Genomic DNA, 12,703 nt, shown 5'->3' on the forward strand with positions numbered 1-12,703 from the left:
CTTTCTACCTCCTCCAACTCACTCTGGGGCCCACAAACCCTTGTCCTTCCCAGATTGATGTTTACCTTCTTTTTATTTTATCTTATGTTTCATGTGTATGGTTTCTGCCTGTATATACATCTGTGCACCACATTCATGCCTGGTGCCTGCAGAGACCAGAAGAGAGCATCAACTCTCTTGGAACTGGAGTCACAGACGGTTGTGAGCTACCTTGTGCGTACTGGGAATGGAACTCAGGTCCTCTTGAACAGCAACCAGTCCTTAACCACTGGGCCATCCTTCTAGCAATGATGCTTTCTTTTTTATCGTTATCATTATTAATAGCCCCTTGCATCCAGTTATTGCTGACCCTGTGCAAGTGATGTAGGCTATCCTCTGAGGCAGAGGCAACTTGCTAATAGCCACAAGCCCAAAGAAAAGTAACTCTCCCTCCTTCAACAGCAATCAAATGCCAAAAGCTCCTAAACTAAAAGTTCAGACTCAGGTTCATCCTCCACCCATTCTGGAGTTTTTTCTGCCTTCATCTCATTCGGGCAACCACACCTGCGGAGTGGATTTTGCACCAGCCATGTCATGTCCAGAAGACAGCATTTTGCAGTTGTTCTAACCCTCTGCTCACTCTTTAACACTCTTTTCTACCCACTCTTCCACAATGTTCCTTGATCCTTGGATAGAAGGGGGTCATACAGAACAACCCTTGTACAGCTAAATACTTGCAACCTCTTATTCTCAGGACTTGGACCAATCATGAGTCTCTGTCTTAAGCAATTCTCTGAAGAAGAAGAAAAAAAGAAAAAAAAAAAGAAAGGCTCTGACCAAGGATAAGAGCAACACAAATCTGTAGACATTAACATAAACATTGAGAGGTAGTTTGACAATATGACTGTTTAGTAGAACACCACTGGAGCCCTCGTCATAGGCTGTTGATCAAATTACAGCCATGAAATCCATCCTGTGGAATGGCCTTAAATCTGATCATACAAGGTTAGTTTCCCCTATAACCACCATGCTACTGTTGGGCCAATGGGTACAGCGTGCTTGGCAGGTCAGGAGTTAGATCCCTGGGACCCACAGGATAGAAGAACATCAACCTCAGAAAACTCTTGAAAGCAGAAAGAAAGGACTCATTAAAACTTAGTAAATTGCTTGAAAACTTCTTCTAGTTGATGGACTGATGGCCACTTTTCTCTTCTGAAGTCAGTGCTGTGGCCCAGCAAGTCTTGTGGAACTGTCTAATTGAAGATCCATCAACAGTTCTTCGACATTTTCTGGAAAAATTGACCATCAGCAATAGACAAGTGAGTTGATCTTCCTTGTCCGTAGCTGTGAGTATGAGCTCTGCTGGGAGCAAGCAAAGGGCTTGACAGTGCTGCCATGTGATATTAGCATATTCTGATGTATAGCCAATAGATGCCCTTTATGTAATGATGAGCAATATTAATTTTCGCTAATACAGTTGAGATTCTTGCAAGATTCTCAATATTTTAAACAAATATAACATGAAGTTTCATGTTTTTAGGGTTGGATTCATTTAAAGAAGTCTAGTTGTTTGGTAGCCTGGAATGCTAGTGGAATTATTTCAATATGTTAACATTCTCCATTACCCAAAAAAGCTAATTTACCAGAACACCTGTAAGGTGTCCCAAAAAAAAAGTAGTTTTCTAGACAATAAAAGGAATCTGATGATTAAAAATTATTTCTATTATAATATACTAGAATATATAATATATATCAGTGATTGTATTCACTGAGAGATTGAGTTTGGTTTCTGGGAAGCAAAGTTAATTACAGGCATTTCAATGTATTTTCCCTTAGCTTCATTTTATCTCATTGATTTGAAACCTAGGGAAAAAAATTAGGAAAGTCAATTCACCTGGTGTTCATATTAGTTTCTCAGATTAGGCCCTCCCCACATTCCCATTACACCCGGCAGCCATAACAAATACTACGAGCTAAGTTCGCAGCTCTTCCATGATTTACCAGTGACCTGTAAACACAGCTCAAGGTCATATTTTAAAATAAAATTTTTTGCTCCTTGGTGATATTTATATAGTATCCATAAAAGGAAAGTATTCCCGCTCATTTAAATAGTAAGAATCACATATTGTACCAGTCTCTATGGATTGATTTCTCCTCTGCCATTTTAAAGTGGTGAATATAATTGAAATTAAGTAGTGGGCAAAAGTTAGGAAAATTCCCCCTCTATTTTCAAGCAGTTAGTTTCTGACAACGTGGCTGCTGATTGAGGGCTTGACGCATCTGCTCTTCTTCCAGGATGAGCTAATGTACATGCTGCGCAAACTTCTCTTAAATATTGGAGACTTCCCAGCTCAGACATCACACATCCTGTTCAACTACTTGGTGAGTCTCGGCAGCCAATAGATGAGAAATTATTTCTGGTCGAAATCAGGAACATGGAGAAAGAAACATGGAGATCCCTCCCCAATAAATTCCCAATAGTTATATAATTGAAGGAGGGTCAGCAGAAGTTTCCACTTTTAGTGTGAGGAAAGCCCTGCCTGGCACAATCTTTGGTGTATGGTGGATCCTCAATGAATGTTATTTTCTTGATCCTCCTTTTAGCATTAGGCAACTTTTGTATGTTAGTTCATGCCATGATTAGTTTTCCCAACCCCTCCTTCTCCTATTTTGCTGTTTAACTAACTAACTAACTAACTAACTAACTAACTAACTAACTAACTAACTAACACAGTCTCTCTCTCTCTCTCTCTCTCTCTCTCTCTCACACACACACACACACACACACACTTACTAAAAGGAAATTGTAAGTGCAGTTTTCCGTAGCGACTCTTACATTTTATCCTGCTTCGGACAGCTTCTCTCTGACCCCTCCCAGATTTATCTGTTGTTTCTTCACATCCTTCTCCTTAAAACACAAATGAATATGCATGCGGCTCGGAGACTGGGGCATGCTACCTATTTTGAAACTGTCCCTCAATCCAGACAGACAGGAGGACAAGTAAATATCCTTGTGGACATTTTCTCCCTTTCCATTATGAGGGAAATAGCCATGTGCATTTGCATCTGTAGCAGTGTGACAGACTTAGCTGGACGTGTAGGCGATGTTTATAAATCCTTTATTGTGTCTACGACTAATGTGGTCTCCCTTCTCAGTGTCCACTTAGCTAGCCCAGGAAAAAATAAGTAGCCAATCCACATGAAAGCCAGCTTTGCCAAGATTTTCTGTTCTCTTTGCCTGCCTAGTGCAAGTGTTAAGGAAGCATTTGAGCAAAGACTACAAATGCAGGGCGATTTCATTTTACAAAGAAAAGCCAAGAAAAGGGAACTGGAGTGTAGGAAGAATGTGGCTGTGTGGTTGTTGTACTTTTGATGCAGGTGGGACTAATCATGTACTTTGTGAGGACCCCATGTGAGTGGGGCATGGATGCCATCTCTGCCACACTGACCTTCCTGTGGGAGGTGGTCGGGTATGTGGAGGGCCTCTTCTTCAAAGATCTCAAGCAGACAATGAAGAAGGAGCAATGTGAAGTGAAGCTGCTCGTCACTGCTTCCATGCCAGGTAATCCCTATGCATGTTTATATATGTAATATATTCTCCTTTGAACGACTTGAGACTTTCTCATCCACAAGAAAAATAAGAGTTCTGACCCCTAGTATTGAATGCATTCAAGAATTTTTGTTGAGTATAGCCAAAAGAAACATAATAGCCCCTTCAAAAAGTCAGGAGTTGGGAGATGAAAAGTCAGATATCTGAACAGAGTGTGGGTGGATCAGCCTTGAAGAGTGGCCAAGGTTGAATGAAGATTTATTTAAGTCTATCACAGAGGGCCAGTTGGACTGAAAGCCATTGTGAGTGAATTTTTGGCACTGCCATTTAAATGACTTTGTACGGCAAGGACCCTGGCCTTTGTAAACTCATTGAGAGGAGGCTTTCTGAAGAGTTGGAGAGGGGAAAAACAGGAAGAGGGAGAATTAGGAAAGAACACAGTGTGTGTTGTCAACTCTGGATGCCGTTCCTCTCGACTCAGCATAGCTTATTTGCCCTCGAGATGAAGATTTTAGCAACGCTTTATCCTTGTGTGGGGGGTATTAAAAATGAAGAGAACGGCTAAATTATTTGGAGGTGAGAACACAGGTTCCACAGCAGAGAAGCCCACATTAAAATCAGCCCTGACATTTATTAGCCATATAACCAGAATTAAGTGTGGAAAAATAAAATCATTTCTCATGCCTCCTTTCCATGTGTGTGATATATAAATGCAATTCCTGACTCACAATTATGATGAGTGCATTAGTTTCTGTATATAAAATACTTTTTTGAAAGGCCTGCTCTGTGATAATCATCCAACAGGTGATGGATAAGTACACATTTGTATGCTGTGTAGAGTGTTCAAAAGAGTAGTCAGCTTTTTATTCTATATCAAAAAAGTCGTATTGTCGCCCACATTCTTAAAAGCTTGGCTATATAGCTAGTTTGAAGCCAGCCTGGACTAGACAAGAGCCTATTACCTGTTTCAAAAACAAGCAAACTAACTTAAAGAGAACTTGATAGTAATGACAATGGAAATCAGCTCATTGATACTATTTTAATTTTAATGTTTTGTGACTTAAATGCAAACTTACATGAAAGACTATGTTCATAGTTATTTTAATTTGGGGTAGGTACCAAAACCCTGGTAGTTCATGGACAGAATGAATGTGACATTCCAACCCAGTTACCAGTCCATGAAGACACTCAGTTTGAAGCCCTGCTAAAGGTAGGAATGCCTTTTTGACAGAAATGATTTTTTTTTTTTTGCATACCCATGGCCTCCTCAGTAAATATGTTTTAGAATTATAGTGAATGGCACTTTCTGTATTCAAACTAACACGTCCAATTCTTCACTCTCCAGAGCCCCTGCTACTGTTGTACACTTGTATAATTTCCACCACTTTTAACTGGCATTTTAGCTTTGCATTAAAGCAGGCAGAATTGGGCAAAGTCTGTCTCAAATGGCAGTGTTGCCTTGGGATGTTATTCCCAACTCCCCTGAAAGCTCTGAGTTCCAGGCTAGGAACATTTGGTTTTCCTGTTTCAGTTTTTTACCGTGCCCTGGTTTTGCTCAGAGAAGTAAATTCTAGGCGTCAACTGATGTAACACTGAGAGCAATCTATACAATATGGAAACCACTGGTGATGCAGGAAATACATACTTTAGAATAAATCAGGCCGACAATGAAAGAATTTTTTAATGGTTGTAACAATCCCCCTCAAAAGAAGTGCAGTTGATTGCCACCCATACCTGCAAGGCTTTTCATGTAAAGTAAGAAGTATGCTAGGACAATAATCCTCAGTCATCTGGAGTATACATCTTTAGTAACCTTACCTCACTAGATAAGATTGGAACCCAGTTCTGGGCCCTAATGTAAGTAGAAACATGTAGGTGGGGCCATGACTCCTCTTTCAGACTTCTTTGAGATCACCCGTGAATATCTAAGGTCCTCTGAAACTAGCAAATTCTTAACACCACCACATTTGCATACTTGGATATCAAGATTCGGACAGTGAGTCCCCTCCATGATGTCATTACAGCCAGGGTAATGTAAATCACAGGACCTCTCTAGTTAGTTTATTTTCCATCAGTAGTATCCTGTTAGTTTGGTTACACACATTACCAACCTGAAAAGCACTGGATGTATTATAGTTTGGATTGTTTTAGATATAAACATAACATAATATAAATACTAAATATACTTTCCCTAATCTCATGCCCACGAGGTGCCACTGTCCCTTCACAGTCCATCAGTTAGTCTGAATTAAAAATGTGCTACTTTGGACACTGTAAGAATAGATGATTTACATTACCAGCCTTTACTATATTACTTTTAGATAAACATATCACTATATGTTGTCATGTCCCTATAAGAATTACCTTGTGTCCTTCTAGCATACCATCTATCTACCAGGTAATATGGTCTTGATAAATGTTTAGAAAATTTGTTGCTATTGTTCTAGGAGTGTCTAGAGTTCTTCAACATCCCAGAATCCCAGTCAACACATTACTTCCTCATGGATAAACGATGGAACCTTATCCACTACAACAAGGTAAGTCTGCCGTTGTGATGTCCATGCTGGCTTGTGCCAGAAGCTCCCCAAACCTTGCCTCAGTACAGCCGACTACTGGTAACGTGTCACTGATTCAGTTCATAAGCATGCACTCCTGGGTCTCTTGGGCTTTGGACCAATTGATTTACCTTTCTACCCCTTAGTGCCCACATCTGTAAAGTGAGTGATTATAGTATGTGTTCTGGGGTGGTTGAAATCATTGAAGGAGCTAGGCTAGCTTGAGCACTTAGCTACTCATTATAGCTGATATGGGTGGAAAATTCATATTTTTGTATTGTATTGGCAGATTTTCTAATTGCTATGACCAAGTACCACACAGAAGGGAACTTGGGGGGAAAGTTTATTTTGGCTCACTGTTGAGTACAGTCCACTAAGGGCAGAAATACACGGTGGAACTAGAGGGGGCCCATCACTCACATGGCATCTGCAGTCAGGAAGCCGAGCAAGAGTGCCTGTGCTCAGCACACCCCCTCCTCTTCCTTCAGTCCAGGTCCTCAGTCCATGAGGTTAAACTGACAATGAGGACTAACCATCCCATGCAGACAGTCAATGGCAACTGTGGGCCTGTTTGGAATTTCAGCTGTTTTGGCTTTCTTCCCCTTACTTTAAACATGATGATGCTGACTTTATCTAATGGACAAAATGACACTTCAGGTGGTCCCCAGCATCACTTAGGTTAATTCTCTAACAGAGTAATGTGTCCCCCGACCTTGAAACCAGTGCTGAGCATGAGTACCCAGACTGGGCAGAGGGAAGCTCTCCTGAGGAGGGGGTATTGCCTTCTTAAATGTTCTGTGGAAATGAGGAGTGTAAGGAGGTAAGAACAAAAACCATTAGAAAATAAATGAATGTTTTGCCTGCCTGACATTTGAATAACGAGGAAATGAAAATACATAACTGGTATTGAAGTGGCTTTTCTCTCTCTCTGTAACCCACCACAGACCTATGTTCGAGATATTTATCCCTTCCGGAGGTCCGTATCTCCACAGCTGAACCTTGTACATATGCATCCGGAAAGGGGGCAGGAGCTCATTCAGAAACAGGTGTTTAACCTTGCCTTTTTATTCTGGGTCGTGTTGGGAGGGTACCTTACACGCATTACCAAATGTGAGAGACTGCAATTCTATTATAATTCTCTCTTCAGATAATGGCTGATAGATAACCTTGCTCAAAATAGATTGCCCTCTCAAACACGCAAGTTTTATAAGTTGTATCCTAGTGCCTACAGTGTTCAGAGAAACTCACATGGGATACCATTATGAAACACATAATAGAAATATTCTAACTTATTAACTGGCTAGCTTCAAGGTATGTGTTTTCACTTCACTTTTTTATAAAGTAGTATTGGAAGAATACATAGGTGACATATGGTGGTGTACGACGGCATCCCTGGAACTGAGAAGGTGGAGGCAGATTGGGTGTTCAAGCTCACTCTCAGCTACATATGAATTTCAAGGCCAGCACGAACTCTGTGAAACCCTTTCTCAAATAGAAGAAAAAAGTAGGGGCTGGGAAGACGGCTCAGTGGGTAAAGTGCTTGCTGTATGAGCGTAAGGACACGAGTTCTGATCCCCAACACACATCAAAAGCTAAGAGTGGTGGTGTGTGTCTGTAACCCCAGTGCTGGGGATGAGGGGAGGAAGGTGGATCCATGGGGCTCTTTGGCCAGACAGCCTAACGGAAATAGTGAGCTCTGGGCGCAATGACAGCTGCTGTCCCCCAAAAATAAGGTTGAGCGTGATAGAGGAAGACGCACAAAGTTGACTCTGGCGAGCACACCTGTACACACTCATGTACCACATGCACACATAGTATACGTGGTATAGTCTGGACACCATGAACACAGTGACTTATGCCAGGTGAAAATATAGTGCCTCAAAATAGCATCGAACTAGAGCGATTCCATCCCTACTGTGGAGCTGGCTAGCACTCTGACCTTAACGGCTTTTTGAAAACAGGAAAAGACACAGCCAAGCAATCGTACTTACATCCAGTATTGGGAGAACAGAATAGCATTCACATACTTGATCACAAATCAGACTTTGACCTTAAAGAAAGTCAGCAATCTGCCTGCAAAACATGACTCATGCACAACTCCAAAACTGACCATTTTCTTAACGTGATTTTAATGCTTCTATATTTGTTAACTTCTATTTTTAATTAAAATACATAAACAATAATTTGAAGATATTTGATCAACTCCATTTTTCTGCACACATCCAGGATGTTAATTTTTACATTAAAATATCATTCATGAGATAAACGAGGATTTTTTTTTTAAGATGACTACCATTATCTGCCTCCATTGCTTTTAAAAGAAAGAAGATGCTGAGTCTATTGCCAAGTGTAAGGTGCTGAGCAAAAGTGAAAGGTCTTCACCCTGAACAGTGTCAAAGACCACCTCACCAAAATGACTATAGCCTTTAATTTTGACAGCCAAGTTAAGTCAAAAGCATGGTCAAAATGCTACTTCACAGGCGTGTGTTTGTGATTATTATGTTTAAAATCAAACTTCAAAGAGTGCTGTAATCAGAGCATTATGCTCTCTACTTCAAGCTGGAATCCTGAGATGTCTAAGTTCCCCCGGGAGATAAGAACATGGAGGCTTATGGTCTGGCTTGGAAGTTTCTGCAACAGCTGTTCACTGCTCAGGAACTTCCTAGTCCTATTCCTTTGCCCAGTGATTATCCAAAGAAATAAAGAAGAGACCATGAGCCGCAGAGACATGTCTTCCAAACTCTGGAACAAATGGGTATCTGGGGCTGTCAGTTTTGTATTAATTATTTCTAGATTCTGTTTTCTTAAAAAGACAAACCCAGAACTGGCAGGTTAAGGCATCTGTGGAGAAGCATTAACAATTGTCACTGACACTAGCTCCCGTTAGAGAAAGGCTCCTGTGTTAGGACACGCACACAAACAGGGCTCTGTGTAGTTCTGGACTCCCTTGACAATCCCCGATTTGTGTTCCTCTAGGCCACAGCATCCCTAAGCTCAGACAGCTTCAGGGACTGAGAGTCCATTAAACACTGTTTATTCTTTCCGTGTGGTTAAGACACTCCTTCCTCTTCCCATTCTCCCCCCCCCCCCTTACATTCTATCAGCCAGGTTTGTTACTGAAGATCTTCAGTGTCCTCACACTGCTGCTTTTGACTTCCTAATTCTGTTCTGCTCCTGCTAGGTGTTCACCAGGAAGCTGGAGGAAGTAGGGCGGGTGTTGTTTCTCATCTCCCTCACCCAGAAGATTCCCACAGCCCACAAGCAGTCACATGTCTCCATGCTGCAGGAGGACCTTCTTCGCCTGCCCTCCTTCCCTCGGAGTGCAATCGATGCCGAGTTTTCCCTCTTCAGTGACCCTCAAGGTACTGCAGGAAGAAAGCCATGCCTCTTGACCTTTTTCTCGTGCCTTTGTTTCGATCTGACCACTGGATGCCAGCGGCTCTCAAATTTGAGTATACATCTGAGTTAGCTGGAGGTTATGTTGAAACTCAAAACGCAGGTGCCCATCCTCCACCCGCCGGTTTCAGGGTGGATCCCAAATTTAACGTGTCTAGCACATTCCCGGAGGATGCTGGGGATGCTGATGCACTCCAAGCACTGGCTTTGGAGACCAGTGCTGGAGGCTGATGGCAGCAGGTGAAGGAAGCAGGGAGATGATGTTTAAAAGGAACCCTGCACAGCAGGGGCTCCCTCCCAGATGCTGGATTAGGCATAAACCGCACCCCCAGCACCTGTTTTCACCGAGAGATCTTCTGTTAAGCAGAAAAGGAACGCTAAAGTGGCTGTTTTCTAATTCTGGCAGAAAAGCAGCAGCACATGACCTCGCGGGTGCAATTTTTAAGAACGGAAAAAGAGAAAGAGGGGACATCTGTGTTAGAATGGGCTAGGATGCTTACAGTGTTAGGGGAAATAGAAGAGGGAGAAAGAGACAGGATCAAAGGATGGGGGTGGGGCGCGGATATTTGTCCCCGGGGAACAAAGGACTGCCTCTGGATAGAGAGGAGACAGACTTGGCCCATAGGACACTGTAGGTTTATAAAAGGAAAATAGGAAACCCCATGATAGGATGAGGTGTTGAATTTTAATTGCGTATGTTGATTAGATGAACCAAAGGGAGCTTCTGATGGCTGGACTTCAATCCTTTAATATCTGGACCTTGGCAGTCAGCCTCAGGAGGAGGAAGTAGTCAAAAAGGGAATGAGACCTTGGGAGCTAGCTTTAGGAATGTAGTCTAATGGGTTTTTTTTTAGCAATGCAGAGGGAATGGGGGGAGGGGAGGGCAAGGCCTACCCAAGCCACATGCTCCAGTAGGCCAGTGTCCCTTCAGTGTTTCTTCAGGGGAGTCCTTTGAGTAAGCAAATCCCAGGGTGCATAAGAAGATCCAAAGGGGGCCCAGCAAATCCTGAGTGAAACAGATAGGGACAGTAGTTGCGTTGCCTCTGGGTGGGGAAGGAGTGAGTGCAGTTCTGGCAAGGCATGAGGGAGCTGAAGGAAAGAATAAAAATTAGCTGCAGAGACCTTGGGTTTTGTTCCTCAGAGTCACTGAACACATCATTTAAGGTCTGTGCATTTGAGTGTGACTTAGGCCTGAAGTGAGGCAGAGTCAGAGAAGTAGCAAGAGACCCAACTGAGAACCTTACTTTGTTACTTACCATCCTTGATTTAGGACAAACCACTTAAATTGCCATCCCTGTGCTTCAGGGCTCCCTGACAGACAGGGTTCTTGTCTAAACAGTGATAAGAAAGCCAGGCACTGATCCCAACACTAACTGTTCTCTAGCTAGAATACCTCTTTCAGAGACACAGTTTACTTAACAACACAATATTGTAAATACCTGTCTTGGCTTGCCCCTGTTAACTCAAAGAGATATTAGTGCAGATCCTTAGATGGGAGGGAGTGTTGTGCCCATGCAGGCAGTATTGTGCTGGAAAATCATTCAGCTGTAGATTTTTCTGGAGTTGGAACAAATGAATGTAAAATAGGCATTTGGTCACCTGCTCATGCTGACTGGTATGGGACTTATTCTGTCTCTGCTGTTTCATGTTCGCACAGCTGGGAAGGAACTGTTTGGCCTTGACACCCTTCAGAAAAGCTTGTGGATCCAGCTCCTGGAGGAAATGTTCCTGGGCATGCCGAGCGAGTTTCCCTGGGGAGACGAAATCATGCTTTTTCTCAATGTGTTTAATGGGGCTCTGATCCTCCACCCAGAAGACAGTGCTCTGCTCAGACAGTACGCTGCCACTGTCATCAACACGGCTGTACACTTCAACCACCTCTTCTCTCTCAGTGGCTACCAGTGGATTCTCCCCACCATGCTACAGGTACCCCAATCTCTTCTCCGAGCTACACAAGTAACCCAGCCCTGCTGAGACCTAGCAGTCCAACAAGATCTGTAAAGAGACCTTTCCATGACAAAGTTAACTTCTTTGTAACAGCAGAAGGCACCCACTGAAATCCTCTGCATAAAATTTCAGGAGTTCACACTATTCTGGGCTATCCTGAGATACTGCCCCAGAACTGGGAGCTGGGATAGTCTTCCCGAGTTCTTTGGCATGGTAACTCCCAAAATATGGCATCTGGAATAACGGCCTCAGTTTTGCCCAACAACTCACTAGAAATTCACTCTCCTGCAGTGCCATCTCAGACCTGCCGAATAAGGAATTCTGTTGAGAGGGCCCAACAGTGTGTGTCTTTAGCAAGCCTTGAGGCAGCAGATACTGTAGACAGCGAGAGGACCTCGGTGCTGCCCTCCAGCCAGCTGGACAGCAGATGACCGTCTGCTGTGACCTTAGTTTGAACAAGGATTGTTCCTGCTGTAAATTTTGGTCCAAGGGATTGGAGGGGTTGACTTAGCAAGGTTTTCTGTCTCACATGTCCAGTGTGCATCTGGCTGCATTTAGGAGTAGAGCACCAAAGATAATTCAGTCAGGACCTGGGGCTAATTCTAGCTGCCTGTTTGGAGGAAGATTTCAATGAACATTATGAAAATAGCATATGTGTGTACAAAGCACAATCTGTTTTCATCCAATGACGGCAAGAAATTTGCTTTTACCACAAGACTCTCTGACTCATTTTTAAGTTATAGCATTTTTTTCTTTTATCAGCTACCAAAAGTAACTATACTCATTATAAAATTGAGACAACAAAGTTTGAACTGAACATGGAGATCACCTGCATCTCTTCTCCCCAGAATTTTTTTTTTTTTTTTTGGTTTTCCAAGACAGGGTTTCTCTGTGTAGCTTTGCGCCTTTCCTGGATCTCACTCTGTAGACCAGGCTGGCCTCGAACTCACAGAGATCTGCCTGCCTCTGCCTCCCAAGTGCTGGGATTAAAGGCGTGCGCTGTCACCACCCAGCCAGAAAACTTTTATATTCCCTGAAAAATAAACATGCTGGCATAAAAATAAAACTTTTTCATACCATGTTCAAATGTGTAGCCCCTTTTCAATAAAGACCATTGTGTGAATTTCACATAGCTTTTGAGCTTTAGAGCATCATTTGACACAACTACGCTTCCCTTGTTTTGAGATTTCATCTTACCCAGGACAGAATGGCTAAAGATCTGAAACAAACATGCAAAATCCCAAAATGAATGATGACAGTGTGGATGTGGACCAAG

The 12,703-nt window shown here is 42.7% G+C and overlaps 1 protein-coding gene across 1 annotated transcript in view; it reads left to right on the forward strand.

Moving 5' to 3' along the window:
- Window positions 1–12,703, forward strand: part of Unc80 (unc-80 homolog, NALCN channel complex subunit) — a 183,769-nt gene that overhangs the window by 125,692 nt on the left and 45,374 nt on the right. Inside the window, 8 exon segments of the mRNA XM_036172708.1 lie at window positions 1,198–1,298; window positions 2,275–2,361; window positions 3,358–3,541; window positions 4,645–4,739; window positions 5,977–6,066; window positions 7,029–7,130; window positions 9,266–9,446; window positions 11,138–11,406. Of these exon segments, the coding sequence (XP_036028601.1) occupies window positions 1,198–1,298; window positions 2,275–2,361; window positions 3,358–3,541; window positions 4,645–4,739; window positions 5,977–6,066; window positions 7,029–7,130; window positions 9,266–9,446; window positions 11,138–11,406 (1,109 nt within the window).

The sequence above is a fragment of the Onychomys torridus genome, chromosome 23 (assembly GCF_903995425.1).
Source record: "Onychomys torridus chromosome 23, mOncTor1.1, whole genome shotgun sequence".
Taxonomy (NCBI): Eukaryota; Metazoa; Chordata; class Mammalia; order Rodentia; family Cricetidae; genus Onychomys; species Onychomys torridus.